The sequence below is a fragment of the Anabrus simplex genome, chromosome 7 (assembly GCF_040414725.1).
Source record: "Anabrus simplex isolate iqAnaSimp1 chromosome 7, ASM4041472v1, whole genome shotgun sequence".
NCBI classification, from domain to species: domain Eukaryota; kingdom Metazoa; phylum Arthropoda; class Insecta; order Orthoptera; family Tettigoniidae; genus Anabrus; species Anabrus simplex.
In genome coordinates, this window is record NC_090271.1 from 199126439 (window position 1) to 199152126 (window position 25688).

General features: G+C 37.4%; 1 protein-coding gene across 2 annotated transcripts in view; it reads left to right on the forward strand.

Moving 5' to 3' along the window:
- Nucleotides 1-24321, forward strand: part of LOC136877035 (clavesin-1) — a 70194-nt gene extending 45873 nt beyond the window's left edge. For both annotated transcript variants that reach the window (XM_067150836.2, XM_068228526.1), the window contains exons 5-8: nt 11064-11257; nt 17371-17481; nt 23423-23570; nt 23824-24321. In XM_067150836.2, the coding sequence (XP_067006937.2) occupies nt 11064-11257; nt 17371-17481; nt 23423-23570; nt 23824-23873 (503 nt within the window). In that variant the 3' untranslated portion in view covers nt 23874-24321. The remainder of the gene's footprint in view (nt 1-11063; nt 11258-17370; nt 17482-23422; nt 23571-23823) is intronic.
- The last annotated feature ends 1367 nt before the right edge of the window (nt 24322-25688 follow it).

The window sequence follows — 25688 nt, forward strand, 5'->3', positions numbered from 1 at the left end:
TCAGAAAGTGATAAAATTGAAGAAGGATGCTAAGAAATAGTGGAATTCAACAGCAAGTCAGGAAGATTGAAAAGCCTATAAGACTGCAAAGAAGAAGACAAAAAAGAGCTGTGGCAAAAGCAAAGACTGAGATAGTGGAGAAGGCATATGTAGCGCTGGAAAGAAGCCAGGATGACAGGCAACTCACAAGGATTACTAAAGCAGCAGATAAAGCATCCAAGGACATGACATCAGTGAAGCAGATTAAGGATGAGTCAGATGTAGTAATACATGATCAGGAGAAAAGTACTGAAAAGATGGCTGAAGCACTTTGAAAGACTACTGAATTACCCAAGCTATAAGTAGAGAAGTGGAATATGCGGTAAAGAAAATGAAAATGGAAAGGCAGTCAGCACAGATCAAATCCCATTAGAAGCATGGAAAAGCCTGGGAAAACAGGGCATTGATAACTCTGGAATTTAATGGAGAAGATTTGGGAAGGAGAAAGAACGCTTCATGAGTGGAGAAGTAGTATAGTTGTCCCCATATATAAGGGGGAAGGTGATATCCAAAACTGGCAAATTTTGCAGGATAAAGCTGATGTCCCACACAATGAAGACATGGATAAGGATTACTAAGGCGAGGTTACATTTAGAAACTGAAGTTTGCGAAGAACAGTTTGGATTTATGCAAGGAAGAGAAATAATTGATGCATTATGAGAGAGGTATAGGCTGATCTTTACATGGCCTTCATTGATCTGGAGAAGGCGTATGACAGAGTGCTCAGGCAAGAGTTACAGAGAAGTTTGAGAAGAAAAGGCTTGCCATAAAAGTGCATAAGAGTGGTGAAAGAGATGTACAAAGTTGTGATGATGCAAGTCAGGAGGAGCAGTGTACACACAATGAAGGAATTTCCAGTAAGAGTAAGGCTACATCAGGGACCTGCTCTCGGCCCATATCTCTTTGACCTGGTAAAGCCTGTACTAGTTAAAGATGTAAAGAAAACAGCATCATGGAGCATGATGTTAGCCAACTTGGGTGAACTGTCCCAAGAGAAACTACAAGAGAAGCTTGAAGAGTGGAGGAAAGCTCTGGAAGAAAGAGGAATGAGAATAAGCTGGTTGAAAACTGAATATATGTGTATGAAGGAAGCACAAGAGCTATATACCGTATCAACCTGCAAGAAGAAGAACAACTACCATTAGTCAGGAACTCTAAATATCTGGATTCAAGCGTACAAAGTGATGGAGGAATGGATGCTGAAATACAGCACAGGGTAAATAATGGATGAATGAACTAGAAGAAATTGTGTGGAGTACTCTATCATGAGGAGGTCAATTGCAGGGTGAAAGGAAAGCTCTACAAATCTGTGATGAGATGTGTGATGCTTTATAGTGCAGAAACTTGGCCAATCACAAAATTCCAAGAGAGAAGGATGGAAGTAGCAGAAATGAGAATATGTATTAAGATGGTTGGGTGGAGTTACAAGAAAGGATAGAATAAGGAGTGGTTACATCAAAGGATCAGTGAAAGTAGAACACATAGGAAAGAAGGTTCAAGAAAGTAGTCTAAGGTGGTATGGGCATGTGCAGAGAAGAATGGAAAGCTACATGGGAAAAAGAGTTGGAAATCTGGAATATGAAGGGTCAAGGATGAAAGACCAAAAATGAAATGGAAAGACAAGGTAGAATGGGATGTAAGAGAAAAGGGTTGGAAGAGAGAAGATGCATTAGATAGACATTTATGGAAGAGAAGAATCCACCAAAGTAACGCTGACCCTACGTGCTGTGGGAAAAGGCTGAGATAAAGAAGAAGAAGATTACATGGATAGGGTCATAGCCTAGGCTAAAACCAGGTTTCATTGAGGATATTCCTTCTATTTCTCAGCCTTGTAAATAGCGAAAGCAACACTTTGGTGCTATTTACAATCATTATGTTAATAAGAGTATCAAAAAAATCAAAATCTCTTTATTTGCAAATGAGGTGTCTACCTCAGTGGAAAATGGTACACTAAAATACATTATTGTCAAGCACTAAATATTAAATTAACAAGAGAAGAAAATTTTCCTATAATACAATATTATACAATTTATGCTAACAATTTTTTCTATTAAACACACAGCTCATCCTTAATAAATTTATATTGTTTACAAAATTCTACTTATAATATCTCCTGTAGTACTTACAAATATAGTCAACTGATATACAGTATGTGGAATTACTTCAAATTATACTGTACAACTGGTATAAGATAAAAATTTACATTGCATTTATTTACTGTTTTTTTTTCTTTACCCATTCTGGAACCTAAGTAGCATAACGACCTGCTGCGTCTTAACCAGAGCCCCTTTTGCCACCACTTTTCAGAGTTCCTGAAGGGCCTTCACAGCTACTGTAGCGGTCCCAGGGCCCTCAAAGTCCCCACTGTACTTCATCCCTACAGGCAGTCCCCTACTTTGGCTGTCCAACACCTTAGACCAGCGGATGGAATTAATTTATTCACACATATTTTTTATTTATATTAACCTGCACTGGTCAAATGCCCTCTTAACATTTCATTTATTTTCTCTGTTGCTGTTTATTCTCTTCTTGAATATCTGTACAGATTTTGGAAAAGGATCAAACACTACCCCTGGTAAACTGTTCCACTCCTTCACACCCTTCCCAATGAATGAAAATTTACCCCAATCGCTTCTGCTAAAATTCCTTCTAATTTTATATTTGTGGTCAGTCCTGCCGATATAATTATTTTCCAACTGAAGCCTCTCATGGATATCTCCCCATGCTGCTTCTCCTGTATAGGCTCTATATAATCCTATAAGTCTAGTTTTCTCCCTTCTCTTACTTAAAGTTTCCCATCCTAGTTCCTTTAACATTTCTGATACACTACTCTTTCTCCTGAAATCCCCTGTTACAAATCTTGCTGCTTTCCTCTACACACTATCTATTTCTTGTATTAGGTATTCTTGGTGAGGATCCCAAACACTGTTTGCATATTCCAATAATGGACGAACCATACTTAGGTAACTTTTCTCTTTTAATTCTTTGTTGCATCCTTTAAGTAGCCTCATTATGACATGTAACGATCTGTATGCTTTCCCAACAATGTCATCCACATGACCCTTCCAGTGCAAATTACTTTCAAATCTTACACCTAAGTATTTGCACTTGCCATCTTTTGGGATAACTACCCCATCCAAAGTATATTCAAATTCAGTTTTAACACTCCTGTTTGTAAATGTTGTAACAGTTGATTTGCCTCCATTAACCTTCATATTATTCTCTTCAACCCATTGTTGGATACTCTCAAGGTCCCTTTGTAATTCTGAAGTATCCTCAATGGTATTTATTTCCCTATAAACAATTATGTCATCTGCATACAATCTTATTTTTGATGTTATATTATTCCCTAAATCATTAATGTATATTAAGAAAAGTAACGGACCGATTATACTACCCTGTGCAATTCCCTTCCAAACTTTCTTTTCCTGCGATACGTTATTTCCTACTTTGACTTTCTGAACCCTTGAATTTAGAAATGTTTTTACCCAACATGTAACCCTTATGTCCAATCCTATTCCCTCCAATTTCTTTAATAATATTCCATGTTCCACTCTATCAAAGGCTTTGGAAAAATCTATGGCTATGCAATCTAACTGGCCTCCTGAATCCAATTGGTCTGATATGTCCTGCTCAAATCCCACCAGTTGTGCCTCACAAGAAAATTTCTTTCTAAATCCATACTGGCTGCCCATGAACCAATTTTTATCATCACATATCCCTCTGATGTACTTTGATATTTAACTCTCCAGTATTTTACAAACTATACTGGTCAGGCTGATTGGTCTGTAGTTCTGTGGTTTCCTTTTATCACCCTTTCCTTTATAAGTTGGTATTATTATAGATTCCTTCCATTCCTTTGGTATTACACTATTATTTATGACATAGTCAAAGAGAAATTTTAAATAAGGCACTATGTACCACCCCATTGTCTTTAACACCTCCCCAGTAATTTGATCACTTCCTGCTGCTTTTCCTTGCTGAAGCAGTTGGATTTCTCTGAAAATATCTTCATTTGTGAATGAGAAGCTTCTTGTTTCCCTCTGTGTCTCTCCCTCTCTATCTTCTGTTTCAGTTTCCAACTCCTGACAATCGTCTACTGAATCTCTGAATTCACTACTAAAGAGGTTTGCTTTCTCAGTATCTGTTAAATAGTGTTCACCCCCTTCTCCCACCATTCTAGGAATTTGGATTCCTTCTCCTTTTTGATTCCTGATATATGAATACAGCTTTTTCCATTTCCCTTTGTGGTCATTATGCTCTTGAAGAATGCCATTCATATAATTCTCTTTTCCTTCCTTTTTCACTCTATTCAGTTCCCACATTAGCTGTTTTCTACTTTCTCTACTCTCCCTACCTTCTTTGATTTTCCTGTTTACTATTCGACATTTTCTTTTTAATTTTCTTATTTCCCTTGTATAATAAACAGGGTCTGAGGTCATTTTAGCCTTCTTAACAGGTACAAATCTCTTTTCTCCTTCCCAAATGATTCCTTTGAATTTAGCCCAAAGTGTATCCACATTACTCCCTTCACTTATCCAACAACTGAATTGTGATTTAAGGTAAGTCCCAAATTCATCAACTTTAGTTTTTCTGTACAATTTCTTGTCTTGTGTGACCCTCTTATTAAGCCCTTTTGGTACCAGTCCCACATCCATTATTACAGCCTTATGGTCACCTATTCCTTCAATTACCACAGTTTCATCAACAATTTCCCATGGTTTAACCAAGAATAAATCTTGTAAGTTATGGAGACGAGTCGGTTCTTGTACTACTTGTGTAAATCCTCCCTCCCAAATTAACTTATTTGCCAGTTTCTGTTCATGGACTTCACTTGCAGCTCCATTCCATTCAACTTCCGGCAAGTTTAGATCTCCCCCAATTATTACCACATCATTATTATTGTTTTTATGAGTATAATCTATTATTTTCTGAAATATTTCCATGTCTCTTTCCTCTCTTCCAGGCCTATATGTACCTATAATTCCCATCTCCTTCATATTATCACAAATTAATTTTATCCCTAATATTTCATCCCTTTCATCGGTAAACCATTCATGTGAACAATAAGTTTCCTTCACCAGAATAAACAACCCCCCTCCCTTTTTATCTTCTCGGTCTCTACGATAGACTGTGTACCCTTCTGGAAATACTTCTCTATTACCCACCCCTTCTCTCAACCACTGATTCCACTCCTATCACCACATCAGTCTCATAAGATTCCATCAATGTACCAAATTTTAATTGTTTATTTACTACACTTTGACAGTTTACCAAGAGCAATCTCTATGGAAATGTGGATTCTGTAACTATAAGAGTATCTCAGCAGATTAGCTCTGTCTATGAGTTTTAAAATATTTAAACAGAATCTCTTGTAAATAATAAAACAATACCTTGGTGCTATTCAATCATTATGCTGGTGAGAGTATGGCAATGTGGATCCAATAACCGTAAGTATCTCGGCAGATTAACGCTAGTTAGAAATCGGCCTTTAAATTGTGAAAGCACTTTTTTGCTATTTACAGTCATTATGCTAAAAGAGTATGGAAATGTGGATCCAGAAACAATAAGTATCTCGCAGATTAATGCTAGCTATGAATTTAAATTTAAACAGATTTCTCCTTGGCCTTGCCTACACTCATGCACGTGCGTAGTACGAACACCAAGCCTGTATTCTAAAGAAGACTTGAGCTGACATTGCCATGGTTATGGCTGGTAATTTCTTCATCCAATTTCTAGAGTGCGTGAGTGTGGTGCCATTATCTTCGAATACAGTTGGTTTTAGGGCCTTAAAATGTGGCTTTTTGATGTCCCATAGGGACTCACCGAGTTTTTGTTCTTTGTGTCATGAGGCATAAAATTAGCTTTTTCACATCCTTATACGACAAATTCAGCATTTCACCTGTATTAGCCTACGCTAATGAGACAAAGAGCCCAAATCATAGTTCTCAAAGGAACCCTTTGATATTTCAGGATGATACATAATGTATGTTACTCGGAATGATGATATATTTTATATGGTGTAAGATATTTTAAAATCGGTCCAGTAGTTCCTGAAATTACCTATTACACAGACACAAACTCACAGTTTCTCTTTACAATCATATACGAGTATAATAGCTGATATACCCGTGCTTCGCTATGGAATTCTACACTGTATACTCTGTATACAGAATTTTTTGTTATTTTCATTGTAATGGCAGGCCCTCTTGTCTACTGCCAGTCACAAGCAAGTTGGGAAGTTTTCATTATGATGGCATCTCCCCTTGCCTATTGCTAGTCACAACTGAGTTGGGCAGTTTTCATTATAATAGCAGACATTCATGCTCCACTTGCCTTTTTACATCCTCAGAAAGACTGCCATTGTCCCAAAGTCTTAAAGGATCTGCCAATGGGCAGAAAACCAACATGACAGCAATATTAATGCAATGAAGCATTAGACATATAAAGAAAATCTATATAAACTTTTTTCTGGGAAATAGTATTTCATGTTTACATGGTGCACTCCATTATTTAATAGGACTGACCATTTAGGCAGCATGTTCAATTTTAAGGGCCCCAAGAGTACGTTTTCCTCTGAATTGCTTCACATTTTCTTTCACTACATAGCCCCCTGAAAAGATAGCATGATAGTGAGTAGCCTGCGTGTTAACCGAATATATCACCTAAAAGCTTGCCAAATTTGAGGTCCATCAGACAAGTAGTTTTTACATGAAAAACCACAAACTTCATGATTTATTCTTGCTACCATTCCTTAAATCATGGCTCTTGCAGGAACCCATTGGTATTCCAGGATGGTACATAGCTTATGTTACCGAGAAAGATATTATCTCTCAAACAGTGAAAGAAATTTCAAAATCAGTCCGGTAGTTTCTGAGATTACTCGTTACATAGCCACAAATTCACAATCTCTCTTTATATATTAGTATAGATATACTGTACCTATCTTTAAGAATGCATTTTGTAATTTACCTGATCATTAATACAGTATGGTATAACTTGGTTAATTTGATCCTAAAGGTTTCAGAAAAAGTTCAAATTAACCAAAAATTTGTATTAGTCATCTCCTCTACCTGGACATTATCCTATCACACTATCTTTACGTACTGCTGACTGAATACTTCTGCCTTCTGTAAGTCCTCACATATACAAACCCCTTATTCACTGTCCAGCTCCATGGCTAAATGGTTAGCTGCTGGCCATTGGTCACAAGGATCCCGGGTTTGATTCCCGGCAGGGTTGAAAATTTTAACCATAATTGGTTAATTACACTAGCACGGGGGGCTGGGTGTATGTGTCATCTTCATCATCATTTCATCCTCATCACAGCTCACCTATGGGCGTCAAATCAAAAGACCTGCATCTGGCGAGCCGAACTTGTCCTCTGACACTCCCGGCACTAAAAGCCATACGCCATTTCATTTTCATTTAACTTACCCCTTATCCCTGAAATGTCATTCCTGGAACCTGTTCCTGTCTTAAAGTACCAATATAAACACTTCTATTTTTCCCCAAAATTCATATTACTGCAAATTATGTTTGCTACCATGTTATCCTTAGCTGACTTTTTTGTTAAATTCAATTCCCTAGTAATTTCCTTCAATCTCTCCTTACTTCCACAACCATTCCTAATTATTTGGTTCTAATCAGCACCTCCTCCATAATATCCTTATTTCTCTGTTATAATATAGTGGGTTTTTACCATTCCTGTCCAGCAATGTGGCTCAGATAGTTAAGGCGCTGGCTTTCTGAGCCCAAGTTAAGTTCAATCCTGGCTCACTCTGGTGGTATTTGAAGGTGCTCAAATACATCAGATCCATGTCAGTAGATTTACCAGCACATAAAAGAAATCCTGCAGGACAAAATTCCAGTACCTTGGCGTCTCCAAAAACCGTAAAAGTAGTTAGGACATAAAACTAATTACTCTTTTTTCACAACTTTTAAAGGCATACCTGTTTTCACACTCCTCAAAAATTGCTTTAAATTCATCCCACAGACTGTTTGCCTTTTTACTGTTTTCCACTGTACATAATTACTCTTTTTTAACTCCCTCATGCCTTTCTTATCAAGCATATGGTATTGCCTAATAATCCTTGTTTTACAACCTTCCTTTCTCTCACAATTATTTTCAACTACAAAAAAAAAACAGCTTTGTGAGCACCTATACTATCTGTCACTTCAGTTTCTCTGTAGAGTTCATCTCGTTTTATCAGCACCAAGTCTAGTTTTTTTTTTTCCTCCTGCTGGTTCCATCACTTCTTATTCAGCTGTACTTCCCAGATTAACTTATTTATCATTTTTGATCATGCTTTCTGTCATTTATATTACCTGCCCATTGAAAGGAATGGAATGCCTCATTTCATTTGCTGACAGCTGTCAATCAACTTCATGTACTATATAGTTCTGGGTTTAGGTCAAATGAGCATATTTTCCTAGTTATTAAAACACTTTTCATAACTTTGCAACAACCACAGTTCCACTTCCAGCATGATTCTACACTACTTTTCTCTTCCATTTAGACATCTATATATTCAAAATAACATATACTGACTGACTGACTGACTGACTGACTGATTCATCAACGCCGAACCAAAACTACCGGACATAAAGAAATGAAATTTTGGGGATACATGTATATTAGTTTGTAGGTGCTCACTAAGGGAGGATTTTTGGATATTCTGTCAGTGAGGGGGGTTAAAATGGGGGGAGTGAATTTTTTAAATGAGCACATCTATATCTCAAAAACTTAAAAGTTTACAGGCATAAAACTTGGTATTTAAAATCTCCTTTAAAAATCCCCTTAAAGGGAGAGAAAAAACGTTAAAAAGTTGGTTGAATACCTTTTATAAGGATACTTATGTCTCAAATTCTGAAGATGTTACAGACATGAAAATTGGTATTTGGAATCTCCTTTAAAAATAAAGAAACACATATTTTTGGTTTTGGAAAATCCACTTAATGTGGGGTGAACAGGAGTGACAAAGGGGGTGAATTTTTTAAAAGACTGTATCTACAGCATATCTCAGAAAATAATGTAAATTGTTACAAACATGAAACTTGGTATTTGGAATGTCCTGTAAACATAAAGAAACATAGATAATTTATTTTTGGAAAATCCAATTAAAGGGAAGTAAAAAGTGGGGGGTGAATTTTTAAAATGAGAATATGTACAGAACATCTCATAAACTTAACATGTTACAGATAGTGTAGTTTGCTGTAAGGCCAGTTTATCCAATGATTGCTGTATTTGCTAGAGATGTTGAAGGATGGTTAAGTCAAGTGTGCCTTGAGCATTGTGTAACGGAATTGATGAGTTGGTGTCGTCGGCATCTTGACGGTCAGTCGAGTTGTCTCTGCTCGTAGGCTGGCTCTTGTTCCAACTGCGGGTATAGAACTTAGTCTCAGGGAATTCGCTGCTGATGGATTCTGCAACATGCCCCTCCGATGCTGAGACTGTCTGCCCCCAGGGAGAAGAGGTCCGGGTAGGTTCGAGAAGCTTGAGATTTGTTGCTGCTCCTTGTCCAGCACATGACTGCTCCAAGGCTCCATCACCCTCGCTCTTTTATAGCCGAGGCCACAGCACGTGTAGAGGGAAGAAAGCACCGGCGCAGCCATGCACTGGCCGAAGTAGACAGCGATGATGGTCGCTGAAGGCTACCCCACCATCAGTGCTTTCAATTTATATAATACATAAAATACAAGAATAGCATGACATGAGAAATACAAAATTATACATGATGGGCTAAGAGCCCTTTTGCAAACAGGTAAATAAACACACACACACACTAGAATGATATACACCATAGCAAAGGCTACCACCTTAGAGTTTTCTTGCTCTTGTAAAGCTCTAGCCTTGGTTGCCTCTGCCGTTGTTCTGTTGAGACCGGTGCAGGTGGAGTCACTGGTGGGAGTCCTGTGAGCCATCTTGTCATCCTCAGCAACTGATAAAGGAACTGAATTCTTTTTATGAGGATACTTTTATCTCAAAAAGTGACGATGTTACAAACATGGAAATAGGTACCGGTACTCAGAATCCATTTTAAAAATAAAGAAACATGTTTGTCTTTTTTTTTTTCTGACTTGAGAGAGGACTGTTTCTCACATGTACAGTTCTATGTCGCATGGTCATCTTAGCCCCAAAAGGCAATACCACAAATGTGGTTTACAAAGAGTTTTTGGGGTAAATAAAACTCAAATTTTTGATGAGTTTTTATACTTTAGGGATTTTCAGACAATGTCTTAGTACAGTACCAAGGAACTATTACTTTTAACAAACCACAAAATCCACGTGAGCAAAGTCGCGGGTAACTGCTAGTTGAAAAGATGAGAGTTTTAATATGGTATTTTCACTTCAAATTAAACAACAAAAATCAAATTAAACATGATTTTTAACATTGTGGCATTTAGGAATGTCAAAGGACTGAAAGGAAAGTTTGAATTATTCATGAATTCTAATTTAAAATCCAAGTTCTACTGCATTATATAATGCTGATGTGATAAATGCCAGGAGATCACAAGGGTAGTCTGGTGCCAATCATATTGTTGCAGAGAAGAGGAACAATCTGTCAACTCTTTATTTAAATGATTGTGGTGGTGAATGTATGACTGATCAGCATATCATCCAGACTTGCACATTATGAGCACTTTTTGGCAACCCAGAGGAACAGATATATCTATCAAATATATTTGCAATCTAGATGTCTATAATCTTGCTGCACACTGTTAAAAAGTAAAAAAACTTAATAAGTTTAATTATAAGTTAAAAGATCATGATGCGATGCTAGCCATATATTAAATAAATTATTATTATTATTATTATTATTATTATTATTATTATTATTATTATTATTATTATTATTATTATTATTATTATTATTATTATTATTATTATTATTATTACATTAACAATCCATTCCATTTGTAATATCATTTATAGCTGAACTTTAAAAAGGACTACTTGCAATTTATATGTGTGGTAATGCACAAGGGTAAAATTAATGTTCTTTTCTTTCTTTCTTCTTTAGGTAATATAGATTTAAGTAGGATGAAACCAACAGATATGGCAATACTCGATGAAATAGTTTATGAAGCTGTCGCTTATGAACCAGAAACACTGAAGAATGGCACATTGACTATAACAGATATGTCTGGATATTCCTACAGGAATCTCTCTTGGTTGATGCCTGATAACCTTAATATAGCTGCAAGAAAAAGTAATGTAAGTTGCTCCAATCTAATACAGTCCATACTAGTTCACAGCTGGGCTGAGTAGCTCAGAAGGTAGAGTTGTTAGATTCCATCCTGGCTGAGTCCAGTGGTATTGAAAGATGCCCTAATGCATCAGCCTCATGTTGGTAGATTTATCAGCACATAACTGAACTCTGCAGACACAAAATTCTGGCACCTTGGCATCACCAGAAATGATAAAAGTTGTCAGTGGGATGTAAAATCAATAACATTACATTAGTTTTATTATTTACAAAACTTCCCTCAGTTCAAGGTTGCCACAATGGACAAAGCATAATGAAACAAATGAAATTATAATTTTGGTTCACAATAATGTTTTCATTACATTATTCTCATAATGTCTTTAAACTATAAAAGTTATAACATGAAGCAATGATTTCTCAGTAATGAAATGGAACATTGTAAAGCTAACAAAGACATACAATGTAGTTCCGCCACCTCTAAATTAAACTGCTTCCAAAAATTCACAATGAATCAAGGAATAGTCTCTTGAGCTCCTATCATTAATTAGGTAATCCTATCACTTAAATGTCCTTCAATCCAAATTTATTTTCATAATAAATTATGGTTGGTTCATAGATAAGCTTCTTTTCTCTTTCAGCCTCTTAAATCAATCAATCAATCAATCAATCAATCAATCAATCAATCAATCAATCAATCAATCAATCAGTCACTACTGATCTGCATTTAGGGCAGTTGCCCAGGTGGCAGATTCCCTATCTGTTGTTTTTGTAGCCTTTTCTTAAATGATTGCAAAGAAATTGGAAATTTATTGAACAACTCCCTTGGTAAGTTATTCCAATCCCTCAGTCCCCTTCCTACAAATTAATATTTGCCCCAATTTGTCCTCTTGAATTCCAAATTTATCTTCATATTGTGATCTTTCCTACTTTTAAAGACACCGTTCAAACTTATTTGTCTACTGATGTCACTCCACGCCATCTCTCCACAGACAGCTTGGAACATACCACTTATTACATATTATAAACTTCATGATTATTCAGTATTAAAAGTTGTTATAATTTAAAATCCAATAAAGGTATTTTATTAGTCCACCTATTCAATACTGTCCACTTATAAGTGGTTACAAATACATACGATTACATACAGCTTCGGGGCATGTTCTGCCCTTTCTACAGGGCATCTTCAGCCTTAAAGCAATCTTAAACTATTACTCTTAAACATTAAAATAAGAAGCTAGAAAATTAGCCTTGTTTACTTAAAATTATGGTACACTAACTTGTAAGTGTGATAAATGGACTGCACTAAATAAAAATTGTGATAAAATGTCATTGGAGCACTTTCACTTGGTAATTCTAAAACCATGTGTTCCGAGACTAAAACTAGATCTTCTCATACAAACTTTTGAAGTCCTTATAAAATGTCTCATTGAATTATCTCCTGTTTCTCCAAATGCAATGGTAAAAATATATGTTCTAACAAAATAAAAGTGATATCATAAGCACAGTAATTATGTCTTGCAAAATATGTGGTCAGTGCTGCTACTGTTGTCATTAAATGTGAAGGTAATTTAAACTCTCCTAGGGTAGTTGTAAATGAGGTGTGAACTGGTACCTCTGTACACAATTGTGCGAAATAAAGAATATCATGTAATCTTATTGTGTGTAGCGCTCCCTTATAGCCTACTGAACCATTCATTCTCTGTAAGGAGAAGGAAAGGAAATCTTAAAAGCAGAAATCAAAAAGAGAGAGGGGTCTTCAATTTGACTAAAGTAGACTGAGTACTTACATGTTTGCTGTGAAATGTTACACACGACCTTCCTTTACAACGGTATTCAATTGTCTGTTAGCTCTGTTCCTCGTGTTGTATCTATGCGGCAGAGGCAGCGGGGAATGTGGGGGGAAATGCGTTAAGGAGCGTGGAAGGGAGGATGGGATAGGCGGAGTTATCTGCGTCAAGAGTAATATATTAAGATTGATTTAAGGCTGAAGATGTGCTATAGAAAGGGCGAAACATGTCCCGAAGGTGTATGTAATCATATGTATTTGTAACCACTTATAAGTGGACAGTATTGAATAGGTGGACTAATAAAATACTTTTATTGGATTTTAAGTTACATACCACTTAGTTGAGCAGCTCGTTTCCTTTCTCCCAAGTCTTCCCAGCCCAAACCTTGCAACATTTTTTGTGAGAAAGTAAGAGATATCATCTTTGTCTTCTTGGATCTTTAAAAGGCTTATGACAGTGTACGTAGGGACAAGATCTGGGATTGTCTATCAAAAAGAAATGTTCCAGACTCTCTTATCAGAAATGTGCAAATGCAGTATACCCATTATCAGAGCTGCGTCCAAATAGGGAGCAGATATTCAGATTGATTTGTTACTTCTAAGGGAGTGCAACAAGGCAGTGCACTGTCCCCACTGCTATTCATCTCTGTAATGGACAAAATCATAAGGAGGGTGAAACAACAGTGCGTTGGCACTGATTTCAAGGCATTGGCTTTTGCAGAAGATGTGGTGATATGGGGTTGCACAGAGGGTGAACATCAGAAACTAGATGCCTGGAACAACCAATTTAAAGATTTTGGTGTAAAAAATTATCCCTACAAAGATGGTAGCCATGAAGGTTAGAGGCAAAGAAGAAATATTAATATTATGCTGGATGGAAAGAAGGTAGCAGAAGTTGATCAGATCCAATACTTTGGCAGCATTGTAACTTGAGATGGCCGTTGCTCAGATGAAATCACCAACAGGATTCATAAAGGAGCTCATTTATACCATCAAGTCTGGAACCTCCTCTGGGATAGCCAAATTCCTTTAATATCTAGGAAAACTTTGTATCAGGCCTACTTTGTACAATAACAACATACAGGCTGGAAACTTGCACCATCAACAGAAGGGATAACAGCAGACTCCAGGCTGTGGAAATGAAATTCCTTAGGTCAATGCTGCAGAAAATGAGATGAGATAAGATCCAGAATGAAAAGGTTCACAAAGACATCCAAGTGAAATCACTCAACGAAATTCTAGCAACAGCAAGATTGAGATGGTTTGGTCACTTGAAGAGGATGGATCTGAAGAGGGTAGCGCAAAAATGGTTTGACAAAGATCTGGAGGGAAAGCGACCTAAGGGCGCACCAAGGACATGATGGATCTCCCAAATAAAAAATTATCTGCAAGGAAGATGAGTGAAATTGTGTAAAGTTGAAGAAGAAGAAGAAGAAGAAGAAGAAGAAGAAGAAGTGAATTTGCATAGACATAAGTGGAGAGTGCTCTTGCACCGCACCCGGGAAACTGGAGACCGGTTAAATGATGATGATGATGATGATTGGGTAAAGATGGTGTTACAATATGGCGAGTACATTCTTCTTAACGAAAGGGAAGGACATGCCGGTGCAATCTAATTTCTCTCCTACCTGAACCCAAAGATTTGATAACGTTCAAAACAGAGATGGGACAGTCACTATGCTCACTCTCCCATAGAAGCTTGGAGTATTCATTTTCCAGACTCTGGGATTGAAAAAAAGTTGGGTTTTATAAACATGTGGATTGAACAAAGCAGAGCAAACTTTACACATGAACGTGATGTTCTTCCTACATATGTTCAAGAAATGAAAGCTGTGTTGGTGCTGCATTACCTTTCTGGCATTCTTCGTTCATCCCATGAAAATCTTGAAGACATGTGGGCAACAGATGGAACAGTTGTAGAAATTTTACAAACAAAACAAATCTGTGTCGCTTCAAATTCTTGCTTAGAGCTGAGATATTTGATAACATTCCTAATAGAGATGAGTGAACTCAGTCAGATCATCTTTCTAAAATCCATGAGATATTTCAGGCTTTTGATGAATTATGCTCCAAAGCATATTAGTTGAGTGAATATTGCACAGTTGACAAAATGCTGGAGTCATTTAATGGGAAATGCATTTCTCAACAGTTTATACCAAGCAAGCTGGCCAAGTATATCATCAACCTGAAGGGCCAGTTAGAAGTGACAATTCACCAATAGTTATTTGTTGAAAGAATGGTAGAGCCAACATTAGGGTGAAATGTGACTGTTGATAACTGGTATATGTCCTTCCCACTAGCCATCTCTCTTCTTGAAAACCACTGTCTAATGATTGTCGGAACTCATTGCTCCAGAAAAGCCAATCAACAGTATTATTTTTGCACTCTTACACTTCCAGGGAAAACAAGGTCATTCTTTTAATTTTTTAAATTCCACTTTCCACGATATAATAATAATAATAATGGTGTGTGGTCTCCAGAAAAGCCTGGCACAGGTCTTTCGAGTCGACGCCATATAAGCGACCTGCATGTCTGTGAGGATGAGGCCCTATGTACGATGAAATATAATGCTGAAGATGGCAAACACACCAGGTCCCTGAACCACTGGAATTAACCAATGAAGGTTAAAATCCCCAGCCTCGCAAGGAATCGAACCCACCCCACCCAAGTGGTTTTTCCGAAAAGAAAGTATACATGTTTCTTTATTTTTAATAGAGATAAAAATACCATTTTCACTTCTATCACATGTTAAATTTTTGAGATATACTGTAGAAATGCTCATTTTAAAACTTCACCCACTTTTTATTTCCCTTTAAGTGGAATTTCCAAAAAAAAAAAAAAAATCACCTATGTTTCTTTACTTTTACAGGAGATTACAAATACCAATTTTTTACATCTGTATCATTTTATGTTTCTGAAATATACTGTAGATATGGTCTTTCTAAAAATTCACCCCAATACTCCTGTTCAACCCACATTAATTGGATTTTATAAAAACAAAAAAAAAATAATGTGTTTCTTTATTTTAAAATAGATCCCAAATACCAATTTTCTGGTCTCTAATATCTTAATATAAGTATCCTCATTAAAGGCATTCAACACCTTTTTCACCCCTCCTATTGGAATTTTCCAAAAACAAAAATATATGTGTTTCTTTATTTTTAAAGGAGATTCTAAATACCAGTTTTTATAGCTGTAAACTTCTAAAGTTTTGAGATATAGATACACTCATTTTAAAAATTCACCCCTCTTTTCACCCCCTTAGCGACATAATATCCAAAAATTCTCCCTTAGCGAGCACCTGCATTGTAATATAAATGTATCCTCAAAATGTCATTTCTTTATGTCCGGTAGTTTTAGCTCAGCAATGATGAATCAGTCAGTCAGTCAGTCAGTCAGTCAGTCAGTCAGTCAGTCAGTCAGGACATGTTCTTTTATATATAAAGATTTACGTACAAAAATATGTCTTCCCATCTTTGCAAACAAGTGCAGACTACTGACTATAGTATGGGAAGTAAAGGACAGCAAGCAAGCAAGCAAGCCAGACAGCCAGGTGGTCCGTGGGTGTGGGGGATGCCATCCAGCCAGCCTTAGGTCAGCAATGCGCGAGTGGTCACGTTTTATACAGAAAACACTATAGTACACGAAATATTGTCCACTTTGGGGTAATCAGGATTTTTACCAATACCAAGTACCGTAGCTTTAATCAGGAGTCAGGTTTTTGCCAGGAAAATCAAGAGATCCTGCCTAAATCAGGATACCTGACGATGCTGGTGGCAATCTAGTATCTGCAGGCTATGTGCCTGGGTGGCAGTCATGTTTGTAGGCTGAGGCCCTAATTGACTCTTGTGTCACGGGTTTGTTTTGTTGCTGTATTGTCTTCTAGCACTTTCTAATAGCACTACGGGTCTTCTGAGACCTAAGCTACTGATCAATTTTGCTTAGGGTAGATTTGGGTATTGTGTGGTCAGCATAAGATATCCCACATTGTTAATAACAGTATACTACACCAGGATAGCTGCCTTTTCTGATCATATAGTGTCTCAATTGCTCTCAGGAAGCTGAACAAATCCTATTCTAGACCATCAAACGAGAGTTAAATTTGTGGGTGAACCAGGGGTTGAGCCCTGTGCTTCATGTACAGAAGAGTGTACTGTAGTGTAAACTGCAAGACTAGAAATACAGTAATTTAAATCATTATATGTTCTCATAATTTAAATCATTACACGTTTAAATTAAGACACATTTCAGTTCAAAAAATACACAACATATACTGTCATTTTAAATTCAACAACAATGGTGTATTAATTACCTATTCACAATATTATTTTTCAGTGTAATGCTGTACTGGAACATCACGAGCATCATATAATCAATTCATCAATGTTGGTTAATACAGCATTCTCCCTCATGTCACCATTTATGAACAAAACCATCAAAGACCATGTAAGTATTTCAACTCTTGGATCTATGTCATATCCAAGAGTGTCAAGATCAATAAGTTTAACAAAAGAATGAACCATTCTTACAAAGTGCAGTAATGAGCGCTAGTACTATAAAACTTATTGTATATCTTATCTTAAGGGTAGACAGTTGTGAATAAGATCAACATTACAAATGTTCTTTTTACTGTTATTTTGAGAAGCATGCCTACATGAACAAAAATATGATTTGTTTGTATTTGTACGTGATTTTGCAACAAAGTTGAAATTAAGCCTCATTCTGAGATGGGTGTAAGTAACACAAACCTTAACTGCAGTTTCCCACAAACTTATTTTTCTCTCTTTTACATACCGGTAGGTATACATAGTATATGAACTGTCTCCAAACGATATACCAGTATATAGATATAATTAAGAAGAAAGGTTTGCCCGAATAGGCATTAGATTACAAAACTAGCTTTTACAAGTCACTCAACGATCTTGTTCTCGCTCGGCACACGGTTATGTGATATCTATCACACTTTTTACTGCACAGAATACACAGACAATTTTCAGTAGGATCATAATAGGTTTTGTTCACACAAATCTTATGGTATAATAATTTCATGTGGCTATTTCTAGCCGAGTGCAGTCCTTGTATGGCAGACCCTTCGATGAGGGTAGGCGGCATCTGCCATGTGTAGGTAACTGCGTGTTATTGTGGTGGAGGATAGTGTTATGTGTGGTGGGTGAGTTGCAGGGATGTTGGGGACAGCACAAATACCCAGCCCCCAGGCCATTGGAATTAACCAACGGAGGTTAAAATCCCTGACCCGGCCGGGAATCGAACCCAGGACCCTCTGAACCAAAGGCCAATACGCTGACCATTCAGCCAATGAGTCAGACAAATCTTATGGTGAAAGCCATGGATGGCAAGTTGTGTTATAATATGTCTTTGCTCTTGGTTTTCTCTGGTCCAGTTCCTGTCGAGAATGGCGTCTGTGATGTAGAAATCTAGATCGATTTCTCTCCTCTTGGCTATTCTTCCTTCTATATGCTCGACATAGCTTCTTGTGGATAGCAGTGATAGTTGTAATCTAAGATCTTCTACATAGAAGGATTCTTTAGCTAGTTCATAAATCAGCCTTGTTGATGCAAATTTCCCTCTCAATACATGCTTTAAAAATCGACTCTTTACACTCTCAATTTTTGCCAGGTCCTTAATCAACAAGTGTTCCCAAACTACCTGTAAGCTGTAAGTTGCTATTGGAGATATGGTTGTCTTTAAAAGGGTCACTGCTGTGGCCAGGGACAGGTCCGTTTTATTCTTGATATTACAAATTGCTCTTATCGTAGCTACTGTTGTCTCTTGTACATGATTTCGGAATGATATCACTGTTGTTTGTAGGGTTATTCCTAGATAGCTAAGTTTACTGACCATTTCTAGTGGTTATCCATTTAAGTAGAGTGTGTCTTTCATTGAGGATTTTCCTCCCTTCCTAAAAGTCATCTGAACTGTCTTATTCAGGTTAATTTCAAGGTGATATATTTTCACCCATTTATTGAGCTTTGTTAGTGTATTTTGTATTTCCTCTCTGCTCTGGGAACCTATTACCATGTTGTCTGCATATAAGTGAAGTTCCTGGAGTTGTTTTTGTGATATCAGTAATGTCTGTTGTGGTGATGTTGAATAATAGCGGACTTAGGTAATCGCCTTGTAGCACGCCATTCGTCTGTATGATGGGTTCTGAAGTAGTGATGCCATCCTCTATGACAATTGCGTTGAACCTCAAAATGTTTTCCAGTGATGTTATTATCTGATTATTCACTCCAGTCATGTTTTTAACTTTTTCCAGTATGATTTGTCTGTCTAAAACAGGGCCATCCAAACAGCGCTCCCCGAGCGCTAGCGCTCTGGCCGCGCTCCAAGCCAGTGCTCCGAGCGCTTTGGGGAAGGTAGTGGTGGGAGAAGCTTGACTGGCTGAGCGAGCGGTCTGCCCGCCCCGCCGAAGAGAGCAGTCGATCTATCAGTCGTAGTCTGGTCTACAGTGTCACTGTAGTCTAGTCCAATGCGCTTTGTTGACAGCGTGTAACTAAATAACTAAATCAGTTTCGCAGTTGTCATGACTGAACATCATACCAAAAAAAGGAGTGGTGAAGCAGCAGCCTTTAAAGCAGAATGGGAAATTTCATTTTTCTGTACAGCATATAAAGGGCATACCAAATTTTTAGTGTGCCACCGAGATTTAATGTGTTAAAAAAAGCACAATTCGGAATGGCAATACAGTGCCAACCATAGGGATGATTACGGTGATTTGACAGGCGCCAGTCGCCAATCGAAGTTGGAGAATTGAAAGAAAATTTCAAGCAGCACTGTTCTGTAAATATTATTGTTTTAATTTTTAAATGCTTGTTTACAAACGGGAATGAAAAATGACTGAATTATTTGAAGAATACTAAAATTGTGACTTGCCGTATTTTTGTCTGACAGGTGATTGAGGAGAGTGAATTGGTGGACCCATTTTACGAACAAGCTACAAATGTTTGCCGCGAACTGCCAAAGCTGGGAAACCCTTCACAGAAGGGAATGTAATCAAGGAGTGCCTAATGGATGCGGCGGCATGTATTTGTCCTATGGAGCTAGTTGAGAAATTTGATAAAATCTCTCTTTCTCTTCAAACTGTGGCTCGCAGAATAGACGATATGGCCGTTGATATGGAACAGTAATTAATGGAGAAAGCAGCAAATTTTCTATCCTTTTCCATCGCCCTCGAAGAATCAACTGACATTGCGGACAAAGCTCAGCTCGTTATTTTCATTCGAGGGGTGGATGACGATCTTCGGGTCACCAAGGATTTCCTAGTTTTACTGCATCCTTCCACCTGCAAATTTCTAAAATCTCCACTCTAAAATTTAAAAAGATATCACTATAGGGTATCATATGTAAATAGCCTGTAGCAATAGTAGCAATGAAGTTCAGTTAGAAACTCGTGCATTGGCGGACTGAAATCAAGGCCATTATTTTTCTGAATGGCACTGTTGAGGATGCTACAGAACCTGTTCAATGGTGAATTATTGTGGGCAACGAGGATTGGGGCAAAATTCATGCCAATTTTTTTTTTTTTTTTTTTTTTAGATATGTGAACAGATCACAAACGTATAAGTGTCATGTGGAAGTTCTGCAGGCATAGTGTGTATGCAGAACAACAGATGGCTCTGTGATAGCTGGTAGTAGTGCAGTAAGGACTGTGAAATCAGTCAGTTGGTGAGTGTCGTGCGAGATGGAAGTAACCCGTGTTGAGCAGCACGCTTACATCAGAATAGCCGTTCTCTGAGGGAGAAATGCGATGGAATGTCACAGTGAATTAGTGGAAGCCCTTGGGAATAATGCCCTACCATACCATACAGTAGCACTGTGGGTAGGAAAGTTTCAGCAAGGACGTGTGTCAACCAGTGATGAGCAACGCTCGGGACGACCTGTCAGTGTGCGAATTGACGTAGCACGTGCCGTCATCGAGCAGCTCCTGGATGAAGACAGACGATGGATGCTACTGGAGTTAGAGAGGGCAAGTGGCAATGAGAAACGCACCATCCACAGGATATTGTATAATGAGCTGCAACTGCGCAAAATCACATCGAGGTGGGTACCGCATGCACTGGCGGAAGTTCAAAGGTGGGTGGGCTATACAATATGCTCTGACCACCTTGCACGCTGGCAACAGGACGGCGATCAATTTTTATCACGAATAATCGCCATCGATGAATTTTGGGCCAGGGCATACGAACCAGAACTGAAATGTCAGTCCGCGGAGTAGCGACATGCTGGATCACCAAGGAGGCAGAAGGTCCGTCAGAATCCTTCCCCAGTCAAATTGATGGTGATCGTTGCGTATGACGTCAGGGGTGTCATTGTTTGCCACTTTGTTCCACATGGCAGAACAGTGAAAGCACAGTACTACAGGGACTTCCTTGGTGCGACAGGTACGACGTGGCACTCGGGAGAAACGTCCGTATCTTGTGGACAGTGCAATAATCCTGCACAACAATGCAAAACCACATAAAGCAGAGTGTGTAGGGCAGCTACTGAGACGTTGGGGATGGGAAGAATTGGAGCACCCACCGTACTCTCCGGACATTTCGCCCTGTAACTTTGATCTCATTTGAAAGATTAAGGAACCACTATGTGGTAGGTGGTTTGCAACACGAGAGGACATTGCTAATACTGTGCGCCAACAGGTGACCCGATTCACACATGGTGCGGCAAACGCTGAGGCAGATGGTATTCATCGCCTCTCACATCGTTGGCAGCATATGGTGTCAGTAGCAGGGGACTACTTTGAGGGTCTTTAGGCTCAGGTTTGTCATGTCAAATTTACGTGTACTGTGTTGTCATTCTTTTGCACCAGGAAGGCCACATTGCCCTGTATACTACCATAATAAATTAGTGTGTTACGATATTTCAGTGCTATTCATTATCCACACATGTAGTTAACACCTTGTCCTTCTGTCTGTATATGTCACATTCTCCAACCGGACTGGTATCTTCAAGAAAAAAAAATATTTGCCATGACTTTTGCCCCAACCCTCATGCGTTATTTCTGTGTTGTTATTATTGCAATATTAAGTATTGTAAGTATTTTAAAAATATCTTTTGTAATTTTTCAATCTGACACGCATATGATTGACACGTAGGGCTCCAAACAATGCTTGCATATTCTACTTTTGGTCTTACTATGGTAATGAACAGATAAATGGAAGTTTGTGTGGTTTTGAAGGGTTTTATATTCTTGATAATGAATCCTAGTGTCTTGTATGACTCAGCTACCACTTTCAGTATATGTATATGAAAGTAAGCTTATGGTCGAATAAAACCCCGACGTCTTTCATCTTGCAAACTCTAGCTTGTAAGTGTAGTGGACAGGCATTTTCCTTCTGGTGAGCGACATCAATACACAATTTTCTACATTTAGGTACAGTTTATTTTCAGTCACCCACTCCAATACACTTTTCAAGTCTACCTGAAGCTGTTTACAGTAATTTATGTTTGTCGTTATTTACTCTTTCCATAGCTCCCTTTTCCCACACTGGCTTTTCATTGTGTTTATCCTATTATGTTTTTCTCTTCATGTTCCTGTCTCTCTCATCTTCCTCACATTTATTATCATTTCTCCCATTGCCAACATATGCAGCAGAAGCTTGGACTGTGAAGATGGTACGTTGCTGCAGCATTGATGCCTTGAAATTGTGATACTATATAAGGCTACAAGTCGATCCTGATACAACTCGGCATGAAAACAAGACTGTCAACCCTTGTGAGCCAACAGTTCCTGAAATACTTTGGACATATTGCCAGGAGACCAGAAACAATGCAAAACTGATCACTGAGGAAAAAGGTGATGGCCAAAGATACAGCGGACATGTACCATCATGACAGGCAAACTAACTCAAGAGCCTGACCAGAGAGAGCCTGCAAGATGCTATCCACCATGTTCAGAATAGGGTATCCTGGAGGTGAACCATCAAAATAGTTTTGCATCATCATCACACCCTTACATACACTTAGAACATGAGAGATTCTGTATACAGTATGTATATATGACTTGATTTGACACTTATTTGCTCCTTTCCATTAAAACAATAATTTAGTAAATGATGTTGGGGCAAAAATAATCTTAGTTTTCTATGATACCTTTAATTTCACTCAAGAATACCAAAAGGAAAAACTATTAATTTATTTTTAGAATTTATTAAAGAAGTAATCAACTACCGTTACTTATTGTGCCTATTACCCAGTATTCAAATTTTATTACATAAAAAGTAACTGTGTTAAGGTTAGAAGCACAGATGCTAAAATACAAAGTTCTATGATAAGAATTAAGAAGTTTTTGCAACTTTTTCAAATAACAACAAACAAATTCATAAATTATGTGATCAGTAGTTATTTTACTAACATAAGTTATTTTCAGGTATTTTTTCATTATGATGACTATGAAGTTCTCCACAAGCATGTAAATCCTGAAATTCTCCCTGAAGAATATAGAGGTACTGGACCAGCATTAGATTATGATGCAGTGTATGAAAGATTCATTTATAATCAAGAGGATATATTCCAACGTATGTAGAAACTCTTCTTTGCTTTCTCTTGAAGAGATAGTGCCTAATTCTTTACACTAATGATTTATTTATTTATTTATTTATTTATTTATTTATTTATTTATTTATTTATTTATTTATTTATTTATTTATTCATTCATTTATTTATTTATTTATTTATTTATTTATTTATTTATTTATTTATTTATTTATTTATTTATTTATTTATTTATTTATTTATTTATTTATTTATTTATTTATTTATTTATTACAGAATTGCTTCAAGAAGGATATGTAGCAGAAGAAAAGAAACAGAATGTGTGAATATTCTAAACAAACTAATAATTCAACCTGTTATGCAGTTGTCCCCGATATTAGAAATTAAAACATCCGAAGTCACCTGGAAAAAGCTTTTTCCTATCATGTTCCTCATTATTATTGCTTTCTAACTCTCTTTCAACTATCTCCTCTCCACTTTCACTGTTTCTGAGACACAGGAGTTTAAATCATGTTCGCTATATATAGAATCACCATCCTCTTCATCAGAAATGTCTATGTCATTTCCTAGGTCATCGATATAAAAATTTAGATTGTTCATATTCACATGCAATGGAAAAGGATCATCTAATATAGTTTATCAGACACAGAAAACAAAAAACAAAAAAACAGTGAATGTCAAAAAAAGAATGGTATATTTATGTTGAATCACTGTATACTATAGAGATAATAAGTTTATTTACCCTACTAACTTCAAAGAATCATAAACACTTATACAGAAATTGTTTGTTAACAAATTTCAGTTAATAAATCTATTCCAGTGATATAATGTTTTTCCTCCTGACCTTTATATCAATTTATTCGTGTAAATTTAGCCCAATGTTATGGCCAAAATTACCTTCTTGTTGCCAGTCCTATGTAAAATGATGTATTCACTATTGCATGTTCCTGAGGTGGTTGCTAGTGTAGTATGCTCTATGTAGATGAAGGGATGTGCATTAAAACAAATATTGACACCCAGTTCCCGAGTTAATGGAATTAACCAAACTCGGTCAATATCCTGGACCAACCGGGAGTCAAACCTAGAGCTCTCTGAGCCAAAAGCCACTTTGCTGAACGTTCAGCCAAGAAGCCAGACTGTTCCAGTGCTATAATATTTATTATAATTACATATTAATAATGAATTGTCCAGCCTTCAGTTCTCAGGGTCTCAGATTTGATTCCTGGCTAATCATGAACATTTAATTCCCTGAAATTCTAGACTGTTTATTTGTGTTGTCCCAAACATTCCTGTAACTTTCATAACTTATATTACACTACCCTCTACTACACAACAAACAGCTTCCTATATATGGCAGATAGATGCTGAATGATCAGTGTAGTAGCGTTCAGTTCAGAGTATGCTGGGTTCAGTTCCCAGAGAGACCAGGGGTTTTAGCCATGCTTGATTAATTTCTCTGGCATGGGAGCTAGGTGTTTGTGTTTTGATTATTATTATTAACAATTACATCGCAATTGGGAAATATCCCAGTGTCAGTGGTTACTTACAGTAGTGTGATAATAAGGTAACGTTAACATAATTACCCAACAACAACAACAACAATGACAAAACTATAACAACCAAAGTACAACAAGCAACTCCATGGAAAGAAAATATTACAAGCACTGGGCTAGCCCAGGGGGTGGGGGGGTGGAGGGCCAGTGGGGCCGGGACCCCCCAAAATATTTCCTGAAACTAGAGCGAGGATCAGTTTTACGTACTGTATGAACAACTTAAAAACTTACGCCGAAATGTTAAATTATCGTAGCGACAAAGAATCTACTACCAAGGCTCAATAGGGCTAATCATAATTCTCCATATTTGTACTGCTTGAATTAAAGGAAAACACTTAGGATTGTGATGCACGGGGATATTTCCCTGTAGAGGCCTCGGTGTTTGGAATGTAACCGTGTGTGACAACTGTCAAGACATGAGGAAAAGGGCAAAAAAAATTGAAACGAAATGAAATGGCGTATGGCTTTTAGTGCTGGAGGGTCCGAGGACAAGTTCGGCTCGCCAGATGCAGGTCTTTTGATTTGACACCCGTAGGCAACCTGCGTGTCGTAATGAGGATGAAATGATACTGAAGACAACACATACAC